At 47.4% G+C, this 25,366-nt stretch overlaps 1 protein-coding gene across 2 annotated transcripts in view; it reads right to left on the bottom strand.

Moving 5' to 3' along the window:
• The window catches only part of Nceh1 (neutral cholesterol ester hydrolase 1), a 69,299-nt gene that overhangs the window by 24,052 nt on the left and 19,881 nt on the right, over window positions 1–25,366 (bottom strand). Inside the window, exon 1 of one of the 2 annotated variants that reach the window (XM_031376468.1) lies at window positions 22,231–22,349. The exons of the other annotated variant lie outside the window; for it this stretch is intronic. Coding sequence (XP_031232328.1) covers window positions 22,231–22,293 — 63 coding nt within the window. The 5' untranslated portion in view covers window positions 22,294–22,349. Of the gene's footprint in view, window positions 1–22,230; window positions 22,350–25,366 lie in introns of those variants that run through there. 2 annotated transcript variants of the gene reach the window in all.

The following is a 25,366-nucleotide window of genomic DNA, read 5'->3' as shown; positions in this document are numbered from 1 at the left end:
CCACCCTCCCGCCTCCCCACGCCCACTCCCACACCCTCTTATTTAAAGGTAGCATTTACATAGAGCGTATGCAGATGTCCCAGAGATCATTATTGGTTTTTACAGTGCTGGGAATCACTGGGGCTTACCCAGACAAATGCTCTCTCTACCACCAGGTCATACTCCTGGCCTTAACATTTTCAGTCCCTTTAAACCCTTTTTTTTTTTTGGAGTCAGTGTCTCACTAAATAGCCTGGAACTCTCTGCAGCCCATTCTTGAAGAGCTGAAATTTTAGACCTGCACCACCAGGCTGCACTGCTGCTTTCTAAATAACTGTCATATGTTTATTTCCTAAAGCCCGCCTAACTTTCCAAACAAACAAACTACAATCTCAATAAAATACCAAGACTGGAGGAAGGATACTTAAGTGTCGGTGAAAGAAGGGAACACTTTACAATAAGTACTTTTCAAGTGTTTTAAAGCTTCTGTGTTTAGATGTGCCTGGTCTCTTGAGAAGTGGGAGAAGTCATGCACACTTACAAGGAGAAACAACGTAACCAGGAGCTTTGCCAAACCAGCTAAGGACTACCCAAGCCAGGTATGGTTTAAGCCCCTGAACCCAGAACGCAGGAAACAGGGGGACGCTGCAAGTGAGAACCTGTCTGGGCTACAGAGTTCTGGGCTAGCCTGAGCTACGCAGTAAAACCTTGTCTCAAAAACAAACAAAAGGATATGTGCATTGAGGCCTCATAGGAAGTACAGTTAGAGAAGAGCCTTGAGTCCCAGCAAATACCTTTCGGAGTCCTGGCTTGTGGTATCAGAGCACAGCTGCTCAATCATGAAGACCCGAGTTCAGAACCCAGAACTCACATAAAAGCCTGGTGTCCTATAAATTCCCATAGCCTCACTGAGGGGGTCGGATGCCCTCGCCTGGACTGTATTCCCCTCCCCACCCCCATACACATGCACACACTTAGTCAAAACCACAAGTAAATAAACCATTTTCTTAAAAAAAATTTTTTTTTCTTAGTCCTAGCACTTGGGAGGCAGAGGCAGGCAAATCTCTGAGTTCGAGGCCAGCCTGGTCTACAGAGTGAGTTCCAGGACAGCCAGTACACAGTGAAACCCTGTCTAGAAAAACCAAAAAACCAAAAAACCTTCTTTCGGCAAAGGGCCCAGCTGGTACGATCAGGAGCCACCTCGCCTGCCAGATGCCGAGATCTATGCTGGGGCATAGCGAGTACCGATGCTTTACTCCACACTATGAACCCACACCTGACAGCAAGGCAAGTTACCACTTCACGGTAGGCCACATTCATCCCTCAGTTTCTAGATACCAGGCTCCTGACTCACAGACCCCAGCTAAGATAGTCCTCTTGACAAGCAAACCCACCTGGGTTTCCTTTAGAGTATGTGCTGAGTCCTGATCACTTGACTCAGTTTACCCAGCCTCCCCAGGGAATGCTGGAAAACATGCCTCATAAATCCACCAAGGCAGCGTTCATGAAAAAATAAGAGCAGGAGGTGAATGACCTAACCATGAACAGCATTTTGGGACCATTCACTTGCCATAACAACGGGAAAATAGATACTAAAATAATTCAATCTCTACATATGCTCTGACAGAACTATCTACTTGACTGAACAGTTTAAAATAATTGTTAATATCCATTACATTAAATAAATGGAGGGCCAGCAAGATGGTTCAGTGAGCAGTGGCACTTGCCACCAAACCTGACAATCTGAGTTCAGTTCCTGGAGCCCACATGAAAAGGGAGAGCCGATTCCTGCAAGTTAGTTACCCTTTGACCTCCACGGGCTGGCCATGGCATATGTGCACACAAATAATTAAATAAAATCATTTAAATAAATAAATAAATAAACAGATAAATATATGAGCATAGAGTGTGCTTGTGTGTGTGTGTATATGTGCAATTCTAAATTTAAATTCTTTAGCAAATTAGAAAATGGCATTTGATTTGCATAAAGCAAACTACCGGTCTGACTAGGGCAACAGCTACACTGATGGGGTGTCACCAGAGTCATCCACCCCGATTCTAGAGTAGGCACTGCATGCTGTTCCAACATGTGGCTCAGTTTACCCAAGCCTTCCCAGAAACACTTCTGCTTCTTAGCTTGCATTCACTTACATTAGCTGCGTTTCTGCAAGCCAGTGAGTGTGCTCTGTTTGCAGCAGTGGCAGGGGGTGGGGGGAGGTACTGAGAAGAGACTGGTTGTCAAGAAGAGAAAGCAAGAGAGGGAAAAAAAAGTGGGTGGCAGAGAAGGCACCCAGAAAACTGCCACAAGAACTGTGATGTTTAAAATTACCGATAAATTAGAGAAGCGAGCAAGCAAGCAAGCAGTTGTCCCAGCACCAGGTGTGAGAGTGAAAGCCCGTGATCTCAGCATCTGGCGGGAGAGGCGGCTCCTGATCATACCAGCTACAGTGAGGGCCAGACCAGCCTGGGATATGTGGGTTCCTGTCCCGACAAGACAACCAGCCATCCCATAGTCATTATGTTATGATTGTTCAAATTTGAAAACAAGGTCTAGGGCCCAGTTAGGACAGTGCTTGTCTCTCAGGGGCAAAGCCCTGGGTTCAGGCCTCGGCACTATGTGAACCAGGTGTGAGGTGCACATCTGGAATCCAGGAGAGGTGACAGAAGCAGGCAGATGGGCAGCTCAAGGCCCTCCTCTGCTATGTAGCAGGTGGAAGCTAGGCTGGGCGATGAGCCCCTGACTCAAAATATATCTGCCTCTGCAGGTTTGATGGCCAAAGAGCAAATGACAGAAGACGACGACCAGAAACTGTACTCTGTTAGTTTACAAACTGTTTTATTTTTGAAGTGGGGCAATCTCTGGTGGCCAATTCAATGCAGAAATTATGGACAACTCCATGGGTATGGAGAACTTGGAGAAGAAAGAGTCTCTGGAAATGAAAAGAAGTAGAGAAAGTTGGATGAGATAGTATATGCTTGTGCTCCAGGGGCTGAGGCAGGAGGACCACCAAGAATTTGAGACCAGTCTGGGATATATAATAAATGTGGGGCCATCCGAGGCCATTATAATAAGATGTTTTTGTTTTTTTCAAAAAAAAAAAAAAAAAAATCAAGCCAGGTACCATGGCAGCTATTCGAAGGCTGAATCCAAAGGATTACAATGAATTCAAATCTAGCCTCGGGTACAGAGTAAATTCTAGGCTAGCCTGAGCTACAGAGAAAGAACTAGCTTTTCTCCCACATAATTTAAAAAAAAAAAAAAGTTAAAACAAGAAGAGGCCCGAAGATCAACAGAGGTGAGCCCACACTGATACGCCAGTAGCTAAGCAGTGAGAGCAGCACGCTTGCTCTCTACGTGAAGCTGACAGGAGTTTCCGATACAGCCCAACACACAGCGGTAGACTCACTTAAAACATTAAGAGTTTGGCTTGGACTCTTTATAACTCCACTGCATAGTTCTCAAGGGTGGTCTTAACAGATCATAACGCCGCGACACAATGCCAGGAGGTCTGCTACCCCTGGACCCCGGACAAAGGTTTGCAGGGCTCTACAGGGACAGAAGGATGAAATCCAGCCAAGATTCTGGGCAGAAGATGAGATATGAGCAACTTAGGAAAAGCGACGAGGTCAGGTTCAAAAGGGCTGGGCAGGAGTCTTAATCAAATGCCTACTGGTAGATAAGGCAAAGGGGCGCACGGGGGCAGGGGTGGGAATGAACCCCCTCCTCGATCTGGTGCTCAGCCTCAAAAGACCATCTATATCATGATCCCCAATCCCACCCTGCACTTCCTCACTCCCCAGGAAGGCTCAAGGGGACATAACAGAAGAGAGGGCAGAAAGAAAAAAGAGCTAAGGCCAAGGAGTTGGGCTCTGAAGTACTGACTTCCAGACCTGACATGGTCACGGTACCCGTGAACTCACTGCAGCCATGGCGACCTACACAACATCAGTCGCCATTCCAACGGGCAGAACTAAGTAAGGACTCAGTAAGATGTTTGTTGGGGTGGATGTAATCACGATAGAGTGGGAACATATATGAAATTATCGGTAATAAACTGACAACACATATTTATATAAAGCCAATTTGAGGAAGATAAGAATAGTTGTACAGAAGCCAACCGTGTCAACTGCGGAGCCACTGTGTTAAAATCCCGGCTCCCCGCTCACCAGTCCTGGGACTCTGAGTTAGTCACTAAAGCCCTCAGTGCCAGAACTCCCCATCTATAATATAATACTAGCTACTATGGCAAAAGGTTGGTGGCCATGTGTAATCCCTGCGTGTCACGCAGAACTCGGCTACTTCAGTAGTGTCTGGACAGGCCTAAAAACCTGAGATCTTAGACCTGAGGTGTACACTGCGGCCAGTCTCCTGAGGTAGTCCAGTCGCCGACATCTCCTAGCTCAGTTGTTTTCCAGATTGATCCCTGTTACAATCTGTGGAGAGATCTGTGTGCTTTCTTTATTCAGGTATGAAGGTGCCCTAAGAAATATTTTGTTATAGCTAAAACTGAGATTGAACATGATTTCCTGGCCTTCACAGTGTTTCAATAATCCTAATTGATTTCTTAGCTGTAATTAGCTTGGAATTTCTACAAAGAAGCTATCTTATCAGACAGGGTATCTCAAGAGTTAGAGATAGCAGTTAGGCACTAATTATCAGAGCAGTTCCACACAAGGCAGAATTGCTTTACTAACCAGAGAGAAGTTATAGGGCTTCCATCACTAATTATCTATGTTACAGCCAAGGATATTCTTAAGGACCTCCAGCTGCTTGCCTCAGACAGACCCTGAGGATTTTACTTGGGGCTGCCAAAATAGCCCAAGAAGGAGGACACCACTGTTCCTCCGCCTTGCACCTGGCTGTTTGATGTTACTGACTTTGATGTGACCACTACCTGCCTACGGTGACTTTGGTTATTGGCCCTGTTCTCTGTATACTACATAAGCCTGATTTCTACTTTGTACAAATGGCATTCAGTTACAACACTCCCTCGTGCTGTGTCTGTCACCGCCGAATTCTTTGCCTACCAGGCCGGAACTTTTATCACCCCGCGGAACAAGGGGGTCCCCGAAGCAACCCAGTCCGTGGCACCTGCACTTGGGAGGTGAGACAGGAGATCAGCAGTCCAAGGACACCCTCTGCGACATAGTCTAATCTAAAGCCAGCCTGGGTTTTTATGAGACTCTAAAAAAATAAAATAAAATGCAAAACAAAACGATGATAGCCAGGTTCTGAAACTGTTGGCTAAATGTTATAAACAAACTACCTCCCCAAAACTATTATATGTGCAGCTGGCTAGTTGTTAATGTCTACTAGAACCATTCTAGGAGAGAGAACCTCAACTGATTAAACTGCCCCCACCAGATTGGCCTGGGATATCTTTTCTAGATTAACAACTGGTGTGTGTGTGTGGGTCCCAGCTCTCTGTGGGCAGTGCTATCCTGGGCAGTGGTACTAGAAAGAGGGTTGATCAAGCCAAGAGGAGCAAGCCAGTAAGCAGCACTCCTCCATGGCCTCTGCATCAGCTCCTGCTGTGAGCTCCTGTGCTTACTTCCCTGGATGAAGAACTACAGACTAGAAGCTGACATAAACCTTTGCCTCCTCAAGTTGTTTTTGGTCATGATGTTTTATCACAGCAATAGAAAACTTAATAAGTTATAAGTAAGGGCATGTGCATCCCAGGGAGGGGAGAGGAGGCTCGGGAAGAGCCTGTTGTAGGATGCTCAACCACATAAATATCTTAGTAAGCTGCAACATGAGCCACTGCTCTAAAGACTCCATCGCAGCTCATAACCTGCTTAATTCTTTTACCTGATGGTCTAGGTTCTACGTCTGCAGTGCTTCAGTTTTTCCGGCATGTTCATTTCTTTCTGTGTAGCATCTTTTAAATTCCCCTCTTCACATTTTGCTTTTCTGTACCAATTACAGTGCAATATATACTTGGACAAAAGAATAATCTTTCTGGGGACTGGAGAGATGGCTCAGTGGTTAAGAGCACTGACTGCTCTTCCAGAGGTCCTGAGTTCAATTTCTAGCAATCACATGGTGGCTCACAACCATCTGTAATGGGATCTGATGCCCTCTCTTCTGGTGTGTCTGAAAACAGTGACAGCGTATTCACATATGTAAAATAATAAATTTTTTAAAAAAAGAAGAAAAGAATAATCTTTCTGCATCACAGTCTGGTCATGTTTTTTGAACACTGTAATGTTTGAGTGGATTCTATTACGGTTATTACTTGGGGTAGGTCTGTTTTGAGATGGTCTCATGTCTAAGTATATTTTTAAGTACAGATCTGGGGAAGAAAAGGTTGAAACAGGGTTTCACTGTGTAGCCCTTGGCTGTCCTGTCATGTGCTGTGTGGAACAGTCTTGTCTTGAACTTATGGAGATTCCCCTGCCTCTGCCTCCCAAGGGCTGGGATTGAAGGCTACTGTGATCATCTTGAAGGACAGATTTAATTTCAGTTGTCAGCCCTCAACTCCCATGACGACTGTTGGCTAAAGAAGGAGCACAGAATAGTGGCATAGAGAAGTGTCCCTGGTTGTGGACAGGGCCCCACACTTCAACCCCAGCAAGGATAGAAAGAGGATGTGAAGAAATCAAAGTCCTCAAAAAGACCCAACGGTGGTGAAATAACAGCTTCATCCCCACTCGCCAGCCACCCCTCAGGACAGCTGCAAAGCTCCCTTGCTGGACCTGCCCCCGCTTGAGTTCCAACTCAGCAAAGGGCACTTTCGTGCCTTTCCACCTCAACCACAGCAGCAGTTGAGAGCTCATTCCCTCATGTTTCCTCTCTCCAGTGTATCAGTGTCTATTCTCCCATGGCCCCTTTGCATGCTTTTATTTTTTAAGAATTATTTATTTTATGTATATGAATACACGATAGCAGTCTTTAGAAACACTAGAAGATCCTATTACAGGTGGTTGTTGGGAATTGAACTCAGGACCTCTGGAAGAGCAGTCCAGGCTCTTAACCACTGAGCCATCTCTCCAATTCCCCCCCCCCCCACACACACACACACTGCCTTTTATTCTTTATACACAGAATAAAAGAAACTGCAAAAGGAATTCTGTGTCCGTGGTGGCACAAACATCAGAATGCGGAGGCAAGGGTGTCAAACAGGAGTTTGGATGGCACAGTGGAACTCCAAATAGAACCATGGAGAACAACGCCATTTAAGTGGCCAGTTAGCACGAGACAAAAGACAGAAAGACAGACAGACAGATGGACAGACAGACAGTGCTGCCTGTTAGCAATCTTTTCTCTGGTAATGTCTTAGGTATAGAATGGCAAAGTGAGACCATTTCAGTCCAGAGCACACAGCCAAGATGCACAGGTAGCCCCACAACCTATTTTTTAGAGTACGTGACAGGGTCAGGTCCCCTCTTTCCCTTCTTGAACTGAATGGCCAAGATGCTCTCTGTGGGTTGGGTCACATTAAGTGACAGCAGATCAGATGGAAGCGGACTTCTGAAATAGCCATGGAGAAAAAAGCCTGTGCCTGGAATAGGAATAAGCCCTGCTGCCATAAGAGGGATCCTTTCAGGAAAGAACTGGGAATCAGGCCATCTTGGATGAAATGGAAGGATTCAGAGATCACTCTGATCTAGTCCAGGGCCTCTTTCCCTAGCTACCTACCTGCTCAAGAATTAACTACCTCCTGCCTTCCCTCAGATAGATGGATGGATGGATGGATGGATGGATGGATGGATGGATGGATGCAATACTATAACTCCAGTCTGCAAGGGTCAAGATCAAAAAAGATCACCAGTTTCAGACCAGTGTGGACAACAGAGACAAAAGAAAGGGGACAGGGCAGGGAGGACAAAGGAGGATTAATGTAGAACTTCCCCAGTAGAAACCATCTTCTCCTCGACTGGATGCTGGATGCTGGGAGACCAACCCATCATTGCTTTCCAGGTCCCATTCCTTCTTTCTTTTTCTAGGATCACAACTCATACCATTCTTTTCTGTGATCGTGTCTGGCACAAGCTTTCTTGAGATGCACACCCAAGTGTTTCCATGCATAAGGCCTTCTTTGCTTTTTCTCTCTCTCCCAACCATGTGACCTACAAGATTCTGACTTTCAGCCCCACATTTCGAAGCTAAATTCACCAATGGTCCGCTCAGTCGAGCATCTAACACCTGCTCCCCAAAGTTTCTTCCCCTTTAACTTCTCCAGGATCTTGTCTATTGTGGATCCACGTCCCGCCCCACCACTGGGGTGCAGGGCTTTAGGGAAGGGCAGAGATGCTACTCAGGGGGGTGTGAGAAAGCAGTCTAAGATGGAGGAGGCCAAAGTTGGGGTTCTCTGACTCCGGGATATCCAGTTGCAACTGGGGTGCCACACAGAGGAGTCGGAAGTGAACGATCAGGGGTCTGCGGGCCCTGGATGAGGGTGGGACTATTGGGGGCCTGCAGGCTGAGGACAATGACAAACCCAGGGTCAGGGAAAATGAGGAACTCCGGTTTAGCTCATCAGTGAAAATCCTTAGCTTAATGCAGTTGTCTAGAAGCCCAGAGAGGCTTTCTACAGGAGACTTAAAAGGCTGTGGTTCTGTAGGCAAAGGCCTTCTCCATGCTCCCCACAGTGTTTCTGGATGAAAGAGACAGTCCATGTTTATCCATACCATTTATTGACCGTTCACCATGGAAAATGAATGCATTACCAACTCCTCGGGGTGGACCAGTGATTAAATACCTTTTGCAGGGAGGAATGTCTGGGAAGGGAAATTTATTGGTTAAAACCTCAGCGCCTCTAGATACCTCATCAGCATGGAGAACTCTGTTCTGGGCTATGTGAGCAACTGATGTGGGGGGTGTGGACACAATGTTCCAGGCCAGGAATCTAGTAGGGTGCAGGGAGGTGCCTACCGTCTCAGGTGAGCACCAGGGTATTGAGGTATCAGACCCGCTCTGCCTTACCAAGTTTCCTGGCATGGTCCACTGACTATTATGCCACAAAATTCACTTTGTTTACCACTTGGGAGGCAGTTGCTATCTTCTTTTTAAAAGAGGGTCTCATGGAGCTCAGGCTGACCTCAAGCTCACCAGGTAGTAAAACATAGTCTTGAACTTCTGATCCTTTTGCCTCCACCTCCCAAGTGCCAGGATTACAGGTGTGGCCAATGTGACCAATGGCTGCCTTTGTGTATATGTGTATACCTTATAGATTAGTTCTTCATCTCTGGCCCAGAGGTTTTTGGGGTTTTTGAGGGGGGGAGAGGTATTGAGACAGGGTTTCTCTGTGTAGCTGACTGTCCTGGAAATTGCTCTGTAAACCAGGCTGTCCTTGAAATCAGAGATCTGCCTCCCTCTGCCTCTCAAGTGGCTGGGATTAAAGGTGAGTACCACTGTCACCTGGCTCAAAGTTTTCTTAAATAATGATCTCTCCAAAGTTCTACTTTTTTTGTTTGTTTGTTTGTTTTTTGAGACAAGGTTTCTCTGTATAGCCTTGGCAGTCTTGGAATTCACTCTGTAGACCAGGCTGGCCTCGAACTCAGAAATCCACCTACCTCTGCCTCCCAAGTGCTGGGATTAAAGGTGTGTGCCACCACTGCCCGGCTCAAAGTTCTACTTTTTATTGTCTTATTTTGTTGTGGTACTAGGAGCTGATCCCGAGGCTTCTCAAACACTGGGTAAATGCTCTATCACTAAGTCACCCACACACCCACCCCTTTAAACTGTTCCATTTTGAACCAGGGTCTCACTAAGTTTCCCAGAGGAATCTTAAACTTTTAAAACTTTTATTTTAAATTCTGTGCATACATCAGCAGGGGGCAGAGGTACGTGCACATGTAAGAGCAGCCGCTCTCAGATTCCAGAAAAGAACAGTGGTGACCTGCCCAACCCTATGCAACTGAACATAGGTCCTCTGTGAGTTCTCTGGCCTTCCATGGTTTAATTTTAAACCCCTTGTTGGATAGTTTTATGTCAACTTGGCACAAACTGAAGTCATCTGAGAGGAGGGAACCTCAATTAAGAAAATACCTTCATAAGATCAAGGTCTAGGTAAACCTACAGGGCATTTTCTTACTGGGTGGTGCTATCCCTGAGCTGGTGGCCCTGGGTTCCATAAGAAAGCAGGCTGAGCAAGCTGTGAGGATCAAGCCAGTAAGCAGCAGCATCCCTCCATGGCCTCTGCATCAGCTCCTGCCCTACAGGTTCCTGCCCTGTAGGAGCATTTGAGTTTCTGCCCAATGATTTTGATGATGAACTGTTCTATGGAACAGTGAGAGAGATAAACTCTTCTCACACCTTGCTTCTGGTCATAGGATTGCATCACAGCAATAGTAAGCCTAACTGAGACGAGGTCAAAGGACAACTTTCAGGAAATTGGTTCTCTCCCTCCACCTCGGGTTCCATGAATTCAGCTCAGTCATCGTGCCTGCATAAGGAAGTCTTTTGAACCTGCTGAGCCATCTTGCTAGCCCCAACTTGAGCTCTCAATCCTCCTGCCTCAGTCTCCTGGGTAGCTGGATTTACAAGCCTGCATTAGACAAAGCTCAAAGCTCAATATTTTATCTCACTCAACGTCACAGTTTTTGCTTGCCTAACAAGAAAATGAGCTTCATAGTGGCGTGGTGACTGGCACATACCTGCTCACTAACTTGAGTTGAAGTGACTCTATTGAATACTGATTATTTCGGCACTGTCTCCCACCCCTTATCTGTCTTTTTCAAACTCCAGATCCACATTTCCAACCATCTCCAGGGGCTAGCTTATTAATTCCTCAAATTTACATGGACAGGGCTGGGAAGGTAAGAGTGCCATGTATCCTGCGGTGGTTAATCTTTCATGCCAACCTGACTGGACACACCTCTGACACACTGCTGAAGACATTTATAGAGAGGTTTAACTGAGCACAGAAGTCCCACCCTGATTATGGGCAGCAACTCCCTTGGGCTGAGTTCCCAAACAGACCAGAAGGGAAAGGTGAATACAAGCTAGCATCAGGGTTCCTCTGTCCCCTACTCCCTGACGACAGATCCAGTGTGGCCAGCTGCCTCACGCTCTTACTACCATGCCTTCTCCACTGGGACAGACTGCATCCCCAAACCATAGCAAACAACAAAACTATTCGCCAGAACAAATCCTCAATTAAATTGATTTGCTTCAAGTATTTTGCGGTAGTAATTTTTAAGTAACTATTAATCCCAAGCACCACAAAAAAAAAAAAATTAATACCCACCCAGGCATTAGTGCTGCAGATCTCAACCTGTGAGTGACCTCTGGGGGGGTCAAATGACCATGTCACAGGGTCACCTGAGACCACTGGAAAACACGGACGTTTACATTATTCGTAATAGTGACAAAATTACAGTTATAAAGTAGCAGTGGAAATAATGTTATGGCTGGGGTCACCACAACATGAGGAACTGTATTAAAGGGTCACAGCATTAGGGAAGTTGAGAACGGCTGTTTTAGTGACTCATGCCTTAAATCCTAGCACTTGGAAGACAGAGGCAGGCAGACTAAATTCAAGACCAGCCTACACAGCAAGTTCCAGGGCAGCCAGGGCTACATAATGAGACCCCTGCTTAAAGTTAACAGGCTCTTCTCTTCCTTCATGTCCCACACAGCAGTAACTCACTATGTTCTCGGTGGACTGTCCGGCCATCTAGCTTCTAAGGCAGACAAAGCTAGACTCTCTGCTCACCTCCTTCCTTGCTTCTCACAGCTGCCAAGCAGCCATCGATTCATCTCTCTATTCAACCGGCCGACATTTTCTGAAGGTCGCTCTACTGGGCTTCCACTGTCACAGTGACCCGGTGCTGAAGCCCTGGTAGGAAGGGGATCATCTAGAGAGAAACACTCTGCTCTCTCTTCAGCTATCAGGCTACTGAGCCATGGCCCCAGAGAATGCCATGCTGAGGGTACCTGAAAAAACAAACTTGCCTGGCAGGAAGTGATGTCACACTTTTGCCTCAATAGCCTCCATCGTCAGATCAGCTCAAATCCCAACATCTTACAGGTCATGGCATTCTGCACGCCCCCTCAGATTCTTTGTATTCCTATCAGCTCCTCCACTTCTGCCTCAGGCAGGCTCTTTGAAACTCCTGGAATTCTGAAGAGGCCAATCTAACACTCTATAGTGACTCTGTAACCTAAATTTTAGATAGATAGATAGATAGATAGATAGATAGATAGATAGATAGATAGGTAGGTAGGTAGATAATCTCGTGTGTGTGTGTGTGTGTGTGTGTGTGTGTGTGTGTGTGTCATACATATAGAGATAGAGATAACTTGTATTTGCTGTGTTTATATTACTGTGCTTTGTGATATGTGTTTATCTCAGCCAGTTGTCAGGCTACGCAGGGACACTTGGCAATTGCTGTTAACAAAACCACCGTACCTTGCAAGTTTACTGTTATTCAGTAAATTCTGACATCAAGGAGAGACATAAATGTGTCCGTTTCTGGCACAGAGTGCTCCCTGCAACTATGCGGAAGGTGGAGAGGGACTAAGAGCCTTTCTCCTCGGCGTGGCCCAACTACAAAGAAATCCCTTTCCTTTTAAATGAGTCCATGGATTCATGGACCTGTAGCATGGCGACGCCATCGCTAAAGCTGGTGTTGCCTAGATGAAGATGCCCAGCATTCCCAGAGCTTGCCTCACTAACCTAAGCTGTAGGTAACGCCCTAACAATCTGTTACCCACCGCTGTTACCATTTCCTGCCATAAGACCAACGCTTCCGACGCTTCATCCGGTCTGCAGTGGGGCTTCCTGTTCCCTGGGGCAGGGGTTATGTGTGCCTTCTAAGCATTCCAGCTTGGTTCCCATTCTACATAAATCTCATTTCTCAGCACCCCACCCTTTGTGTAAGCTTGTATAACGTATCTTTTACCTCCCATTTTATTTGGCAGTGCCCTCTGGAAGCAAGCAGGCACAGAACCTGCAAGCAGGAAAAGCAGCTGACAACTTTACGGAGACTCTGTACATCAGTTGACAGTAGCCGGGAACCTGAGCCTCACTGTAGCATGGATGCTTTGAGCATGGAAATCAGCACTCACTACACATCAGGGAAGCCTACGCAGACTCCTGACCACTGGTGGAGGCTCCATATACTTTCCAGTCACCCCTATATCTTTCCTTGCTCTGTTTTGTCAAGTGAGCTTTTGCTTCCCACACTGAGATTATGTTGGATCCAGAGTTCTCTATGGTGCAGAGATGTATAGAAGACGCCACAGAAAAGCATTAGAGAACATCATGAAGCCACCGTGGGGCTGGGGCTGTCCCTCAGCTGGTAAAGTGCTTGCCTTGCAAAATTGGGTTTGATCCTCTGAACTGCATAAACTAGGTGTGCTTGTGCGTGGACTGAATCCTGGCATTTGAAGGCTAGAGACGGGAAGAACAGAAGTTCAAGGCTACCCTCGGCTACACAGCAAGTTTAAGGCCAACCTAAGAAACAAGAGAATTTGTCTCCAAAAATAAATAAGTAAGTAAAAGTAGTCCCATAGTGGTGGTGCACGCCTTTAAGCCCAGCATTCGGGAGGCAGAGGCAGGTGGAGCTCTTGAGTTCTGAGCCTGAGGCCAGCCTGGTCTACAGAGCAAGTTCCAAGACAGCCAGCAGTAGGCAAAGAAGCCCAGCATCAAAAAAAAAAATTAAAATAAGATAAACAGACAGACAGATGGTAGATAGATAGATAGATAGATAGATAGATAGATAGATAGATAGATGATAGGTAGGTAGGTAGATAGATAGATAGATAGATAGATAGATAGATAGATAGATAAGACAGACAGACAGACAGACAGACAGACAGACAGACAGACTGACAGAGATAGTTGCCCTCTGATACTACAGCTCTATAATAACAAGGCTGTCATGAGGCCACTCTATTACAGAGCTGTTCATTTTGTTCCAGACTGGTGATCTGCACATCCATGAATTCGATCACAGGTTTCTAAGCAAGCCTGAGAACTCTAACTCCCCCAGAGACTCCAGGCCAAAGAGCGAGGGATCCAACACACCCAAACTCTTCCCTCCAAATGCTGTCCATTGTCTCCGTCCAGGGAGAACGCCTCAAAGGCTATATAACACTTCATCTTGGGAAAGCAGAGAGGCCGTGCCAGCCTCTTCAACTCCTTATTCGTGCCTTGTTTGTTTCTCACTGTTGTCTCTTCGCTATCACCAGGAATTAAGTCGTTCCCATAAGGCTAGTACTTATGTGCCAGCTACATCCCGAAAGCCTCCCGTATTCTAAAAGACTATCCAACAGAACAGATCACGCGTGTTGCCACCAGCTGCTCAGCGCTGTTCTTACTATGGAGGAAGCTCAGACAAAAGCAGCCCAAGGTAATAACTGGGGAGCTGAATTTGCCCCGCCTATCCTGTTCCAGAATGTAAAATCACGACTACCTACTGTACAAGTACATCTACTCTCAATAAACAACAGATCCATTTAAAATCAGATCTCCATCACGCAGCATCTGGAACATCTAGCCTGTCACAGTCACCCACCACAAGGGGCCGGGAATGGCAAAGGATGACACAGGACTTTCCCAGGCTCAGCAGTGACAGAAGAGCATCTCCAGACTCAACTGGTCAGGACCAAGGAGCTAATGTCCCTCCCCCCCCTTGTTCCTGCCCTTCTCCCCCCCCACCCCAATAACACCCTCAGCCTCGCTCATGTCCTGCTATCCCTTGCCTTCCACACACAGTGGGAGTTAGAAGGAAAAGACAGAGCCCTGGCAGGGGACGGAGGCTCCGCACAGTCAAAGGAGACAGACAAGAGTTATAAGCTGTTTTCTACTCACACTGAAACACCTTGGCAGTGTTCAATGAAGATATTCCAAAGACTCACATACCATTCCTCTAGGCCATCATACTACTGATGCAGTCGCCCCCCTAAAAATGGGATTGTCTTTAACAGTGTTACTTTGAAAGAAGGAAAGGGCTGGAGCCCGATGCTAGCCGTGGAGGAGCCTATCCCTTAGGAGGCAGTTTCACAGTCTGACTTGTCAGAGGCCGGGCAGGAGAGACCAGACGAAGCTGACCAGTGGGACCACACCGTGACTAGGGCCTGCTTAGCTCTGCAGACCGCTTGTCTACCTGTAAAGCCAAAGACTCTGAAGATGGCCATTGAAGGCCCCGGGCCTCTTTCTTCATCCCTCTGCCTGGTAGGGCCTCAGTACTTAGGCCTTCTTTTTTCACTAAGGTTTCCTCGGTTTCTTCGTTGAGTTGGTCTGTCGCGGGCAGGTGACTGAGTCAAGGCCGTGAAGGTGCCTTGGGCTAGCCTCTGACCTCATCAACTCTGGACGCTAACTCCTTGCTACTTCTCACAGTGCAAACTTGATCATGAGCGCAGTCTGCTAAGGTCTGTGTCTGAGGGCCCAGATCTTCCTGAGGCTGGGCCTGTAGCTCCGTAGAGATCTAAACTGTGGGAGACCCTATGTTCTTCCTAGTGTCAAAAAGCAAAAGACTCCAATGGCTAACACCATGCTGAGCACTTTGTATGTGATTATTATTGAGTTTTAAGAGTTCTTTATATATACTAAATATAAGTCTCCTTTCAAACACGTTATTTGGAAATATTTTCTTTTATTGGGTGGGTTTGTATTCTTTCTTTCTGTGTAGGTATGTATGTGGTGTGGTACATGCACGTTAGTGTGGGGTGTGTTCACGTGTGTCTATGTATATGTGTGTGTACATGGAGTTCAGAAGTCAACTTCTGGTGGGTGGGTGCCTTTTCAGCTTTTTAAACACATGTGTGTATATATATGTATATATATATGTATGTATATATATGTGTATATGTATGTTTATATACATACACATAGTATATATTTAAATATTTATATATTTAGTATGTGTGTATATACACATATATATACACATACACACACATACATGTATATACATATGTGTGTGTGTGTATGTGTATATGTATATATGGATCTCTCACTGAACCTGAAGCTAACTAATTCGGCTAAGCTAACAGTTCAAAGAACCTCAGTGTCTTTGTTACTTTCCAAGAATTCCACTCCTCCCATACTGAAATTAGAGGCACGTGCGGCCATGCCCAACTTGTTAAAAAACAAAACAGAATGTAGGTTCTGGCAATCTAACTCCAGGTTCTTGTGCTTGCTGGACAGACACCTAACCACGAGCCTTCGTTTTCATGTTCTGTACACTGATTATTTTTTTTTTAAGAACCATCGAAGATTGCTTTTCTCTGCTGCCCCCTCCCCCAAAAATAAAAATAAAAAGGAAAAGAAAAAAATGTTTTCTACTGTCTTGGGTTCTGACCCTAATCAAAAGATCCCCTGAGGTGGTGTCATGCCCAGCGTCTCTTTGTCCTGCTTGCCAGGACAAAGGGCTCTTGTTTTCATTTCATCGTTCCACCCAGCAGCTGATTCAACCTGCAGCGTTAAAGAACAACGCTTGCAAACAAAGCCTTCCCTACTCCTTCTGGAATCCAGCAATCTGAGCTTGCCCGCTCACGCCCTCCGCCTGGCTGCACACACAAGCTCCACGGCCCATAGTGTACTGCACAAGCTGGACTCATGTGCTTCCTGTAGAGTTCAGGAACAGACAGTTAGACGAGGTCTTTGACAAATGGCTTCCTGTTTTTACATCTAGAGCTCTCTATAGCTTAAATCTGAGTAATCTCTTAGGCGGTGGGATGTACATTGTGCCTCAAATGATCCACAACGTCTAAACATGCAAGGAGAACGACTTTATATCTAGTTACCAATGTCTGAGGAACCGGATGATAACCCGCTCATGCATCTCCACAATGACAATAAACTAGTGCATTCCATATAAAATATTTTAAAAACATACTATGTACCCTTTCGTGTGGCTTTAGAACCATTTGAGGGTTCCCTCTCTGGAGTCTCTGAAAGTCTTATGAATAGGAAGGGTGAGCAGCACACTTATTTGACACTCACTTGAGGCTGAGATGTTAAGTGCCTAGCTCAGACCCTGCAGCGCCACCACCTCGGTGTCTGTGACTCAGTTGGTCACCTGATTCTGACTCATCACTCTGAATATTAGTGCTCAGAGCTGGAAGGCAGCCCGACAGCCTCCGAGGCACGCCTCTCCTATTACTTGTGCTTTGCAGCATTACAATGTGCAGAACCCCCCCCCCCCTCAGGAGGAAGGGAAGCAGGCTATGAAATGTCCCACAAACTCTCTGTGTCCTGGCAGCACGCTCTATGTGCCGGCAGATCTGCTCAGCTGTGCAGCAGGACTCGGCACCAACAAGGCAGTCTGAGAAAAATCAGCACTGGAACAAAAGCCCAGGCCTTTACAGCACAGAGAGTTTCCACAGCCGCTGGCTGGTCTCAAGTTCAAACAACTCAACCACAACTCGGGTAGAGACCTCAGGAGGCGCACTGGCCTGCGAGCTCGGCCCACAAGGCTCATTGATGCAGTGCCAGCAAGGATGGCAGCATCTGGATGGCTCCTAAACTCTACACTGTTTACAGAAGCTGCTGCTGGTCCAAACAGACTGAGCTCGTTGAAATAACTTACTCTCATAGAACACAGTTCAGGGAGCAGAGAGGCGGCTTAGCGGTTACAAGAGCTTGCTGCTCGTCCTGAGGTCCCAGCTTAGGTTCCTAGCACCACTCACAACTGCCTGTGAACCCAAGTTCCACAGGATCCGATGCCCTCTTCTGGCCTCCATGGGTATGTACACTCACATGCATGTGCCCCCACATACCCGGACATAATAAAAGTATATCTTAAAAAAAAGAAACCATCTGATCTAGATCCACAATTACAATAATGTAAGCTGTTTGAAACTAGGCAAATGCAGTCAGCATCAACGTATCTACAGGGCAGGGGATAATAGGATAGTGGCAGCCCCTTCCAGGGAGAGTTTCATGGGTTAATTACAAGCAAAAGGTTCCGTGTATACTTTTCATCCATCCTTTTTATTTTGTTCTTTTTGGAAATTAGGTCTCACGCTGTACTGGAGGACCCCAGGGACTTCGGAGCTCCATGTTTGTTCCCTGAGGAGATGTGCCTATGTGCAAAGAATAGGGTGATTCCGAAGTGGCTCTGTGAGTGCACATATGCGCACATTACCTGAGAGTGCACCCACATATGCACACATCACCTGAGAGTGCACCCACATATGCGCACATCACCTGAGAGTGCACCCACATATGCACACATCACCTGAGAGTGCACCCACATACTAACACATCACCCGAGAGTGCACCCACATATGCACACATCACCTGAGAGTGCACCCACATATGCGCACATCACCTGAGAGTGCACCCACATATGCACACATCACCTGAGAGTGCACCCACATACAAACACATCACCTGAGAGTGCACCCACATATGCACACATCACCTGAGAGTGCACCCACATATGCACACATCACCTGAGAGTGCGCCCACATATGCGCACATCACCTGAGAGTGCGCCCACATATGCGCACATCACCTGAGAGTGCGCCCACATATGCGCACATCACCTGAGAGTGCGCCCACATATGCGCACATCACCTGAGAGTGCGCCCACATATGCGCACATCACCTGAGAGTGCGCCCACATATGCGCACATCACCTGAGAGTGCGCCCATATATGCGCACATCACCTGAGAGTGCGCCCACATATGCGCACATCACCTGAGAGTGCACCCACATATGCGCACATCACCTGAGAGTGTACCCACATATGTGCACATCACCTGAGAGTGCACCCACATATGTGCAAAGGAGCAAATGTTCGCTCTGCAGCTAGGCACCCATCCACACAAGTCATAAAGAAAACACATGGTATATTTCCCACCACTTTACCCTAACGAGGTCAGCGGCAGAGTAAGTAAACGCAGAAATGACACCTGAAGGTAAATACTTCAAACTGGCTCATCTGTTGAAACTTGGGGCCTTATGCTCTTTTGGGGCTACCCAATTTTTTTTTTCCCTAGGCAACTTTGGAACACCATTTTTTTTTATTATTTTGGTTTTGCTTGTTTTTGACACGGGGTGTCCCAGGGCATCTTGCAGCTCTGGCTGGCCTCAAACTTGCTTTGAATGACAGGAGTACGCCACACACAGTTTATGTGTGCTAAGGACTGAAGCCATGGCTGTGTGCCTGCTGTGCAAGTACCTCCAACCACTGAGCTGCCCCAGCCCTGGGGCAAAACTTTTAAGCTTTCAACTCACTGCCAACAGACCCCACGCAAACACTGATGCCATAGTCTCTTTAGGTGTCCCGGAAAGATTTGGCCAGACAGACTAGGTCAAACCTAATCTGTGCAGAAATATTAATGAAGGGCCATTATGCTTGATCCTGTACACCTAGAATCGATGAACTGGGGAAGCAGGAGCAACAGAAGCAGGTTTCTAAGCCCAGACTACAGTACTCACCAAGTGCGAGACCAGCCGGGATCACACGGGACTCTGTTTCAGAACACGGAGATTTCATTTTTAATTGTGTGTGTGTGTGTGTGTGTGTGTGTGTGTGAGAGAGAGAGAGAGAGAGAGAGAGAGAGAGAGAGAGAGAGAGAGAGAGAGAGAAAGAGAGAAAGAGAGAGAGAGAGAGAGAGAAGGTTTGAGCAACTCTCCAGAGCATGGGCATTTGAGTACAATGTCCATGAAGGCACTGGGGTAAAGATAACATCAGATCCCCAGACCTGTAATTACTAACCACTGTGAGCGGACTCGTGTGTGTGTGCTAGAAACCCAATTCCACTCCTTCGCAAGAGCAGTGTGCAATTTTCACCCCTGAACCATCTTTCCAGCCTTGATATATAAATGATAGGAGATAGAGACATAGACAACACGAAGGCTCTGTCCCTTCTCGGCCCTTGATACCAAGTTCCCACTGTTAACAGGTTCTATACGAAGAGCAGTAACCGTGCGCTGAGAGTTACCCGGGTCCCTGACTCCTCAAGCAATAAGGACATCTTCGGATCACCTTGCTAGATCGGAGCTGAGAAAATGATGGGTGGGGCCACACCCTGACCAGGACTGCTTACTATGCGATCTTCCACCCAGTGGCCAATTCTTCTATTGAACCCTTAAGGTTATAACAGGACCCCATAAGGTGGACGCGGGGACCCCTTTCTGGACCACTTCTTCCCAATGCCCTCCTTCCTCTGTTCTTCTCTGTCCCCTGTCCTCAGCGGGCATGATGGGAAGAGTGGCCAAGTCTAGCCTGTTGGGCTGCCTGTTTCCAGAGTTTTGGCCTAAAAGCTCCAGTTACAGTCAACTGGGTGCTGACAACAAAGACTGAAGAGCCCTGTGACTGTAACCAGGGATCAGTTCTCCTCTCAGACTCACCACAGCTCAGCCTTTTAAAGACACTAGAAAATCCTAGTGGTAAAAAAAGACAATTATTAAGCTCTGTTTAATATTTCACACCTACAAACTTCTCTTAAAACTAGCTGACTGAGAAGGAAGAGATGGTTCCATGGTTTAGAGCACATGCTGCTCTTGGATGGGACCCAGGCTCAATGCCCAGCACCCACCTGCTGGCTCACAACCCATTGATAACTACAGCTCCAGAACATCCCAGACTCTCTTCTGGCCTCTGCGGGTACCACGCATGTATGTGATGCATATACGTACATGTTGCCAAAACATTCATATAAAATTAAACCAATCTAAAAAAACCAAGTTTTTAAAAATAGTTTGGAGCTAGTCCAACACATCTGTTTTACAAATGAGGCCCAATTCCTACCAGACAGAGGACAGGACCTACCAGAGTGAGGAGCAGGTCCTACTTGTGAAGCACTGTTAATCCGGCTACCAAACCCTGACACCCAACCTTTCACCTGGAAAAACCACAGTGTTTACTATGCCTGTCAGGGAAGGGACAGAAGGCCACACTTACTCCTGCCCGATCCAGAATCCAAAGGGCTGTGCTTAATGGTGCTGACCTGTGGGACGTCTACACGTTACTAAAAGCTGCACCACGAAGGAGCAAAGCCAACCGAGGCCTCTTCTCACAGGTTCCACAAACGAGAGGGACAATCTCAGAAGAAAGTGTCCCAGAGATGATGTGCCCTGGAGACTTCGGAGAGGAGAATGGGGGGAGGTGAACACAAACAGGCCCCTCTACGGAGGGGTGCATACGCCTGCCCGTCCCCTCTCTCCACTGTCCCTAACCACACACTTCCCCTTCCCCTACTCTCACACCAAAGCCTCCCAGTGACTCTAGAAACCTTAACATGAAAGAAACGAAGGCTTCTTTTTAAGTCCCACCTACCCCCACCACTCAGGGTAAAGAAGAAAAGGGAGCACGTAGAAGGGGCTTTAATGGAAAAACGGGAAGACACGCATGCGCCGCTCCCTCTTGACCCAGGGTAAGAGAGAGGCAGAGCATTCCAGAAAGAGAAAGGAGAAATGCTTTGCAATCTGATTTCTGCTCTAGAAGGCAGCGTGAACGTGGGAGGGCGGGGCCCAAGAACGAGGCGAACTAAAGAGACTAAAGTCTCTGGCCATAGCCAGCTTTATTCAGAGCATCAGACAGTTTATACTCTGAGGGTTAAGAGCAATAATCACGCGACTCAGGTGTTCGATCACAAGGACGAGCCACAGGGTGGCAAAAGCGTTTTCCGTAGAGGCGGGAGAATGAGAACAGCTGAAGTACATCACTCTTATCCGACACACCCGGGAAGGGCACGAAACCACATTCCAGGAACAACTACTCTGTGTTTGGGAAAAACTGAGGTCTGGAGACTCTTGTTTTCTTGGAGTTTTCTCACAAGCGCTCGGAATTCTCACCTGACTCCATCTTGGACTGTGTTCTGACAAAGTACTGACAAAGGCAGCGTCCTATTTTCTTTCTGTCACTGTGACAAACGCCGACCAAGACCTACTTGTGAGGAGAGGGTTTGTTTAGCTTGCACGCGACATACTCCATCATGGAGGGAAGCCAGGGCAGGAGCTCAGGGAAGGAACCTGAAGGCAGAAACTGAAGTAGAGACGAAGAGGTAGAGGAGATGCCTACTGGCTTGCTTCAAGGCTCACATTCAGCTGCCTTTCTTACCCTCCCAGGACCACAGTGGGCTGGGCCCTCGTCAATCATTCATCAAGGAAATGCCCCCACAGACTTGGCCCCCCGGCAGTCTGTTGGAGGCCACTCCTCAGTCCATTCCCTCTTCCCAGATAGGTTTAGGTCAAACTGACAAACACTAGCCAGCAAGCCAGCAGTGAGAGAAGAACTGGGAAATATGGAGAAAGACAAAAGGGAGTGTGCTGAAGAGAAGCAAGCCGAGTCACCGTCACCGTGCCCCAGCCCTGGGGAACAGCAAGCATGAGCCTCACCCGAAAGACCAGGAAGGCAGTCCTGGAGAAAAGAGACCGCTGGCTTTCCCTCAGCACAGGCATCAGTGAGTCCTCTGGTGATGGCTAGCTAAGGAAGAAAACCCCATCTGTGGCTGAATGAACCTGTGAGAAGAGTCCTGGGGAGGCAGTGCTGAGGCTCATCTGCAGAGACAGCCTACTGTTTAACCCTGTGTGAGGCAGAGGACCTGAGAGCAGGGAACAATTAGAAGTCAACGGTGGGAAAACAGCCTGGGAGGAGCCGTGAGAGCAGGCCTGCCAGCTGCAGGCCAGCTGCAAAATACAGGTTACAGAAGTTCAGCTCAAGCAGAAAAGAGCACAGGGTTTTCCCTAACCCGGAATGCCTTCCTTGGTGGCCTGGGCAATAGCAGATTTCAACTGACAATAACCTGAGCCTGAGGTCAACAGGTGGACTGGCCTTGGGAGCCAGCTCTCTGTAGAGCTGCAGAACTCTGAAGCCCAGTGGTCACTCGGACATCCACCGCTGTGTCCCTCCAAAGCAGCGATTAACCCTACAGAGGTCGTAAAAGTACAAACGCGGGTCCTCCGCCCATAGGGACTTCACTGTTGACACTCCACATACCCCAGTGTTACTTCCCAGCTAGGACAGGAGATACCTTAGGAGATGTCCAAGGAGGGTGAGACCTGCCCAGCACACATTCCTAAGTGGCCGGAAGAGGCCCTGGGTATTTGAAGGGAAGACAGCCAAGTGAACTCAGCTTTGACACCCAGCAGATGGTTGTCCAGTACAAGCTCAACACAGCCGAAGCCACAGAAAGGGTGCTCACACATGCAAGTGAACTCCAGCCCCACACAGTATGGAGAAAACACACCCCGTTCTACATGTATGGTGCTGGGAGACGGGACGGTACAGCGGATGCAACTGGACCTGCATCTTCTACTACTGTGTGGGAAACTCCAGCCAAACTGCATGGCAGACCTGGGTGTGAGATCTAAACTCTGAAACTGCCGGAGGAGAAGGCAGGAAACACATTCTGAGACAGAGGCAAGGATCTTCTGAAAAGGGACTCCAGCGGCAAGAGGGACTGTGTGAAGGCTCTGCACAGTAGAGAAACCATCAGCATGAAAACCCTGCCCACTGTCCATCACACGGGGTTAATACCGAGACTGCATCGAGAACAGCAAGCAAACCGAGGTGACCAGTGACCCAGAATGTAATGCACTTGCGATGTAAGCCTGGCGGGCGCCCTGTTGTCAATCAGTGGGGCCCATATAAAGGTGAAGGGGCTAGGCAGTGGTGGCGAACATCTTTAATCCCAGCACTTGGGAGGCAGAGACAGGCAGATTTCTGAGTTCGAGGCCAGCACAGAGACCACTCTGTTCTGGTCTACAGAGTGAGTTCCAGGACAGCCAGGGCTATACAGAGAAACCTGTCTCAGAAAACCGAAAAAAAAAGGGGGGGTGAAGGGGAAACTGATCCCACAGTGTTGTACTCTGACCTCCACATGCCACGCCATGCACAGCATGTGTACATGCACTCTAACAAATAAATAAAAAAAAATGCAAAACTAAACACTCAGACCACAGACTATCCATAAATAGGCAAATAAACCAAAAAGGCAGTTCTCTCCTCCCTTTTTTCTTTTCTTTTTGAGATTATACTAGCTTTCTTTCAAAATGGGCAATGCTAAAAAGAAATATCCACGGATGATGCACATCTGAAAAATAGTTCAACATCCTTAGCCACGGGGAAATGTAAATTAAAACTGTTACAATTTGGGGCCGGTGAGAGGGCTCACTGATTAAGAGCACTGACTGCTCTTCCAGAGTCCTCAGTTTAAATCCCAGCAACCACATGGCTGCTCACAACCATCTGTAATGGGATCCAATGCCCTCTTCTGGTGTGTCTCAACATACATACAAAACTGCCACAATTCTATCTTAGCCCAGTCAAAATGGGTATCTCCAAAGCAATAAAAACAAATGCTGGAGAAGTAGAGGAAGAGGAGGAGGAAAAGGAAGAGGAAGAGGAGAAGGAGGAGGAGGAAGAGGAGGAAGAGGAGGAGGAGGAAGAGGAGAAGGAAGAGGAAGAGGAGGAAGAGAAGGAGGAGGAAGAAGAGGAGGAGGAGAAAGAGGAGGAGGAGGGGAAGGAGGAGGAAGAAGAAGAGGAGGAGGAAGAGGAGGAGGAAGAAGAGGAGGAAGAGGAAGAGGAGGAGGAAGAGGAGGAGAAAGAGGGGGAGGGAGAGGAAGAGGAGGAGAAAGAGGAAGAGGAGAAGGAGGAGTGAGAGGAGGAGGAGGGAAAGGATGAGGAGGAACAGGAGGAGGAAGAGGAGGAAGAGCAGGAAGAGGAAGGGGAGGAAGGAGGAGGAAGAGGAAGAGGAGGAAGAGGAAGAGGAGGAAGAGGAGGAAGAGGAAGAGGAAGAAGAGGAAGAGGAGGAAGAGGAGGAGGAGGAAGAGGAAGAGGAGGAAGAGGAAGAGGAGGAGGAGGAAGAGGAGGAGGAGGAGGAGGAGGAGCCCTCCTATCCTGCAGGGAGGAGTGTAGCCTGCATAGTTACTAGGGAAATCAGCGATATCTCCCACAAAAAGTAAAAACAGAACTATATGACCCACCCACTTCACTTCTGGGTTTCTACCTAAAGGATTATATGTTAATATACCACAGAGATACCTGTCTATCCACACTTATCACTGCAGTATTCAAAGTAGCTAAGAAATGGAACCAGCTTGGGTGTCCACCAACAGATGAATGAATGAAGAAAAGATGGTACTTGTATACAAGAGAATTCTAATTACCCATTGCTAACATGGAATCATGGGCTGGGGATATAGCTCAATGGTAAATAAGAGTGTTTGTCTAGCGTGGGCAAGTTCCTGGGTTCCATCCCCAGCACCAAATTTTTAAAAAAATTGTAACATTTGCAGAAAATGGTTAGAAGTATAGAAGTGTGTATCTGTGTGTCTTTGTCCGTACGTCTTTCTCTCTGTCCATCTGTAGGTCATGAAAGCAGGAAGAGGGCAGACCTTTAGCAACTTACTCCTGCTTCTCGACCTTACCTCTTGCCCCTTTGTTCCCCTCTCCCCCTCATGGCCGGCCCCTACTTCTCTACTCTCTCCTCCTCTCTGCCTTTCTCTGCCTCTGCTACCCTCTCTTTTTTTT

The sequence above is a fragment of the Mastomys coucha genome, unplaced genomic scaffold (assembly GCF_008632895.1).
Source record: "Mastomys coucha isolate ucsf_1 unplaced genomic scaffold, UCSF_Mcou_1 pScaffold17, whole genome shotgun sequence".
In the NCBI taxonomy this organism is placed as follows: domain Eukaryota; kingdom Metazoa; phylum Chordata; class Mammalia; order Rodentia; family Muridae; genus Mastomys; species Mastomys coucha.
Note: the sequence above shows the minus strand (reverse complement) of the source record. Positions and strands in the feature narration are given on the sequence as shown.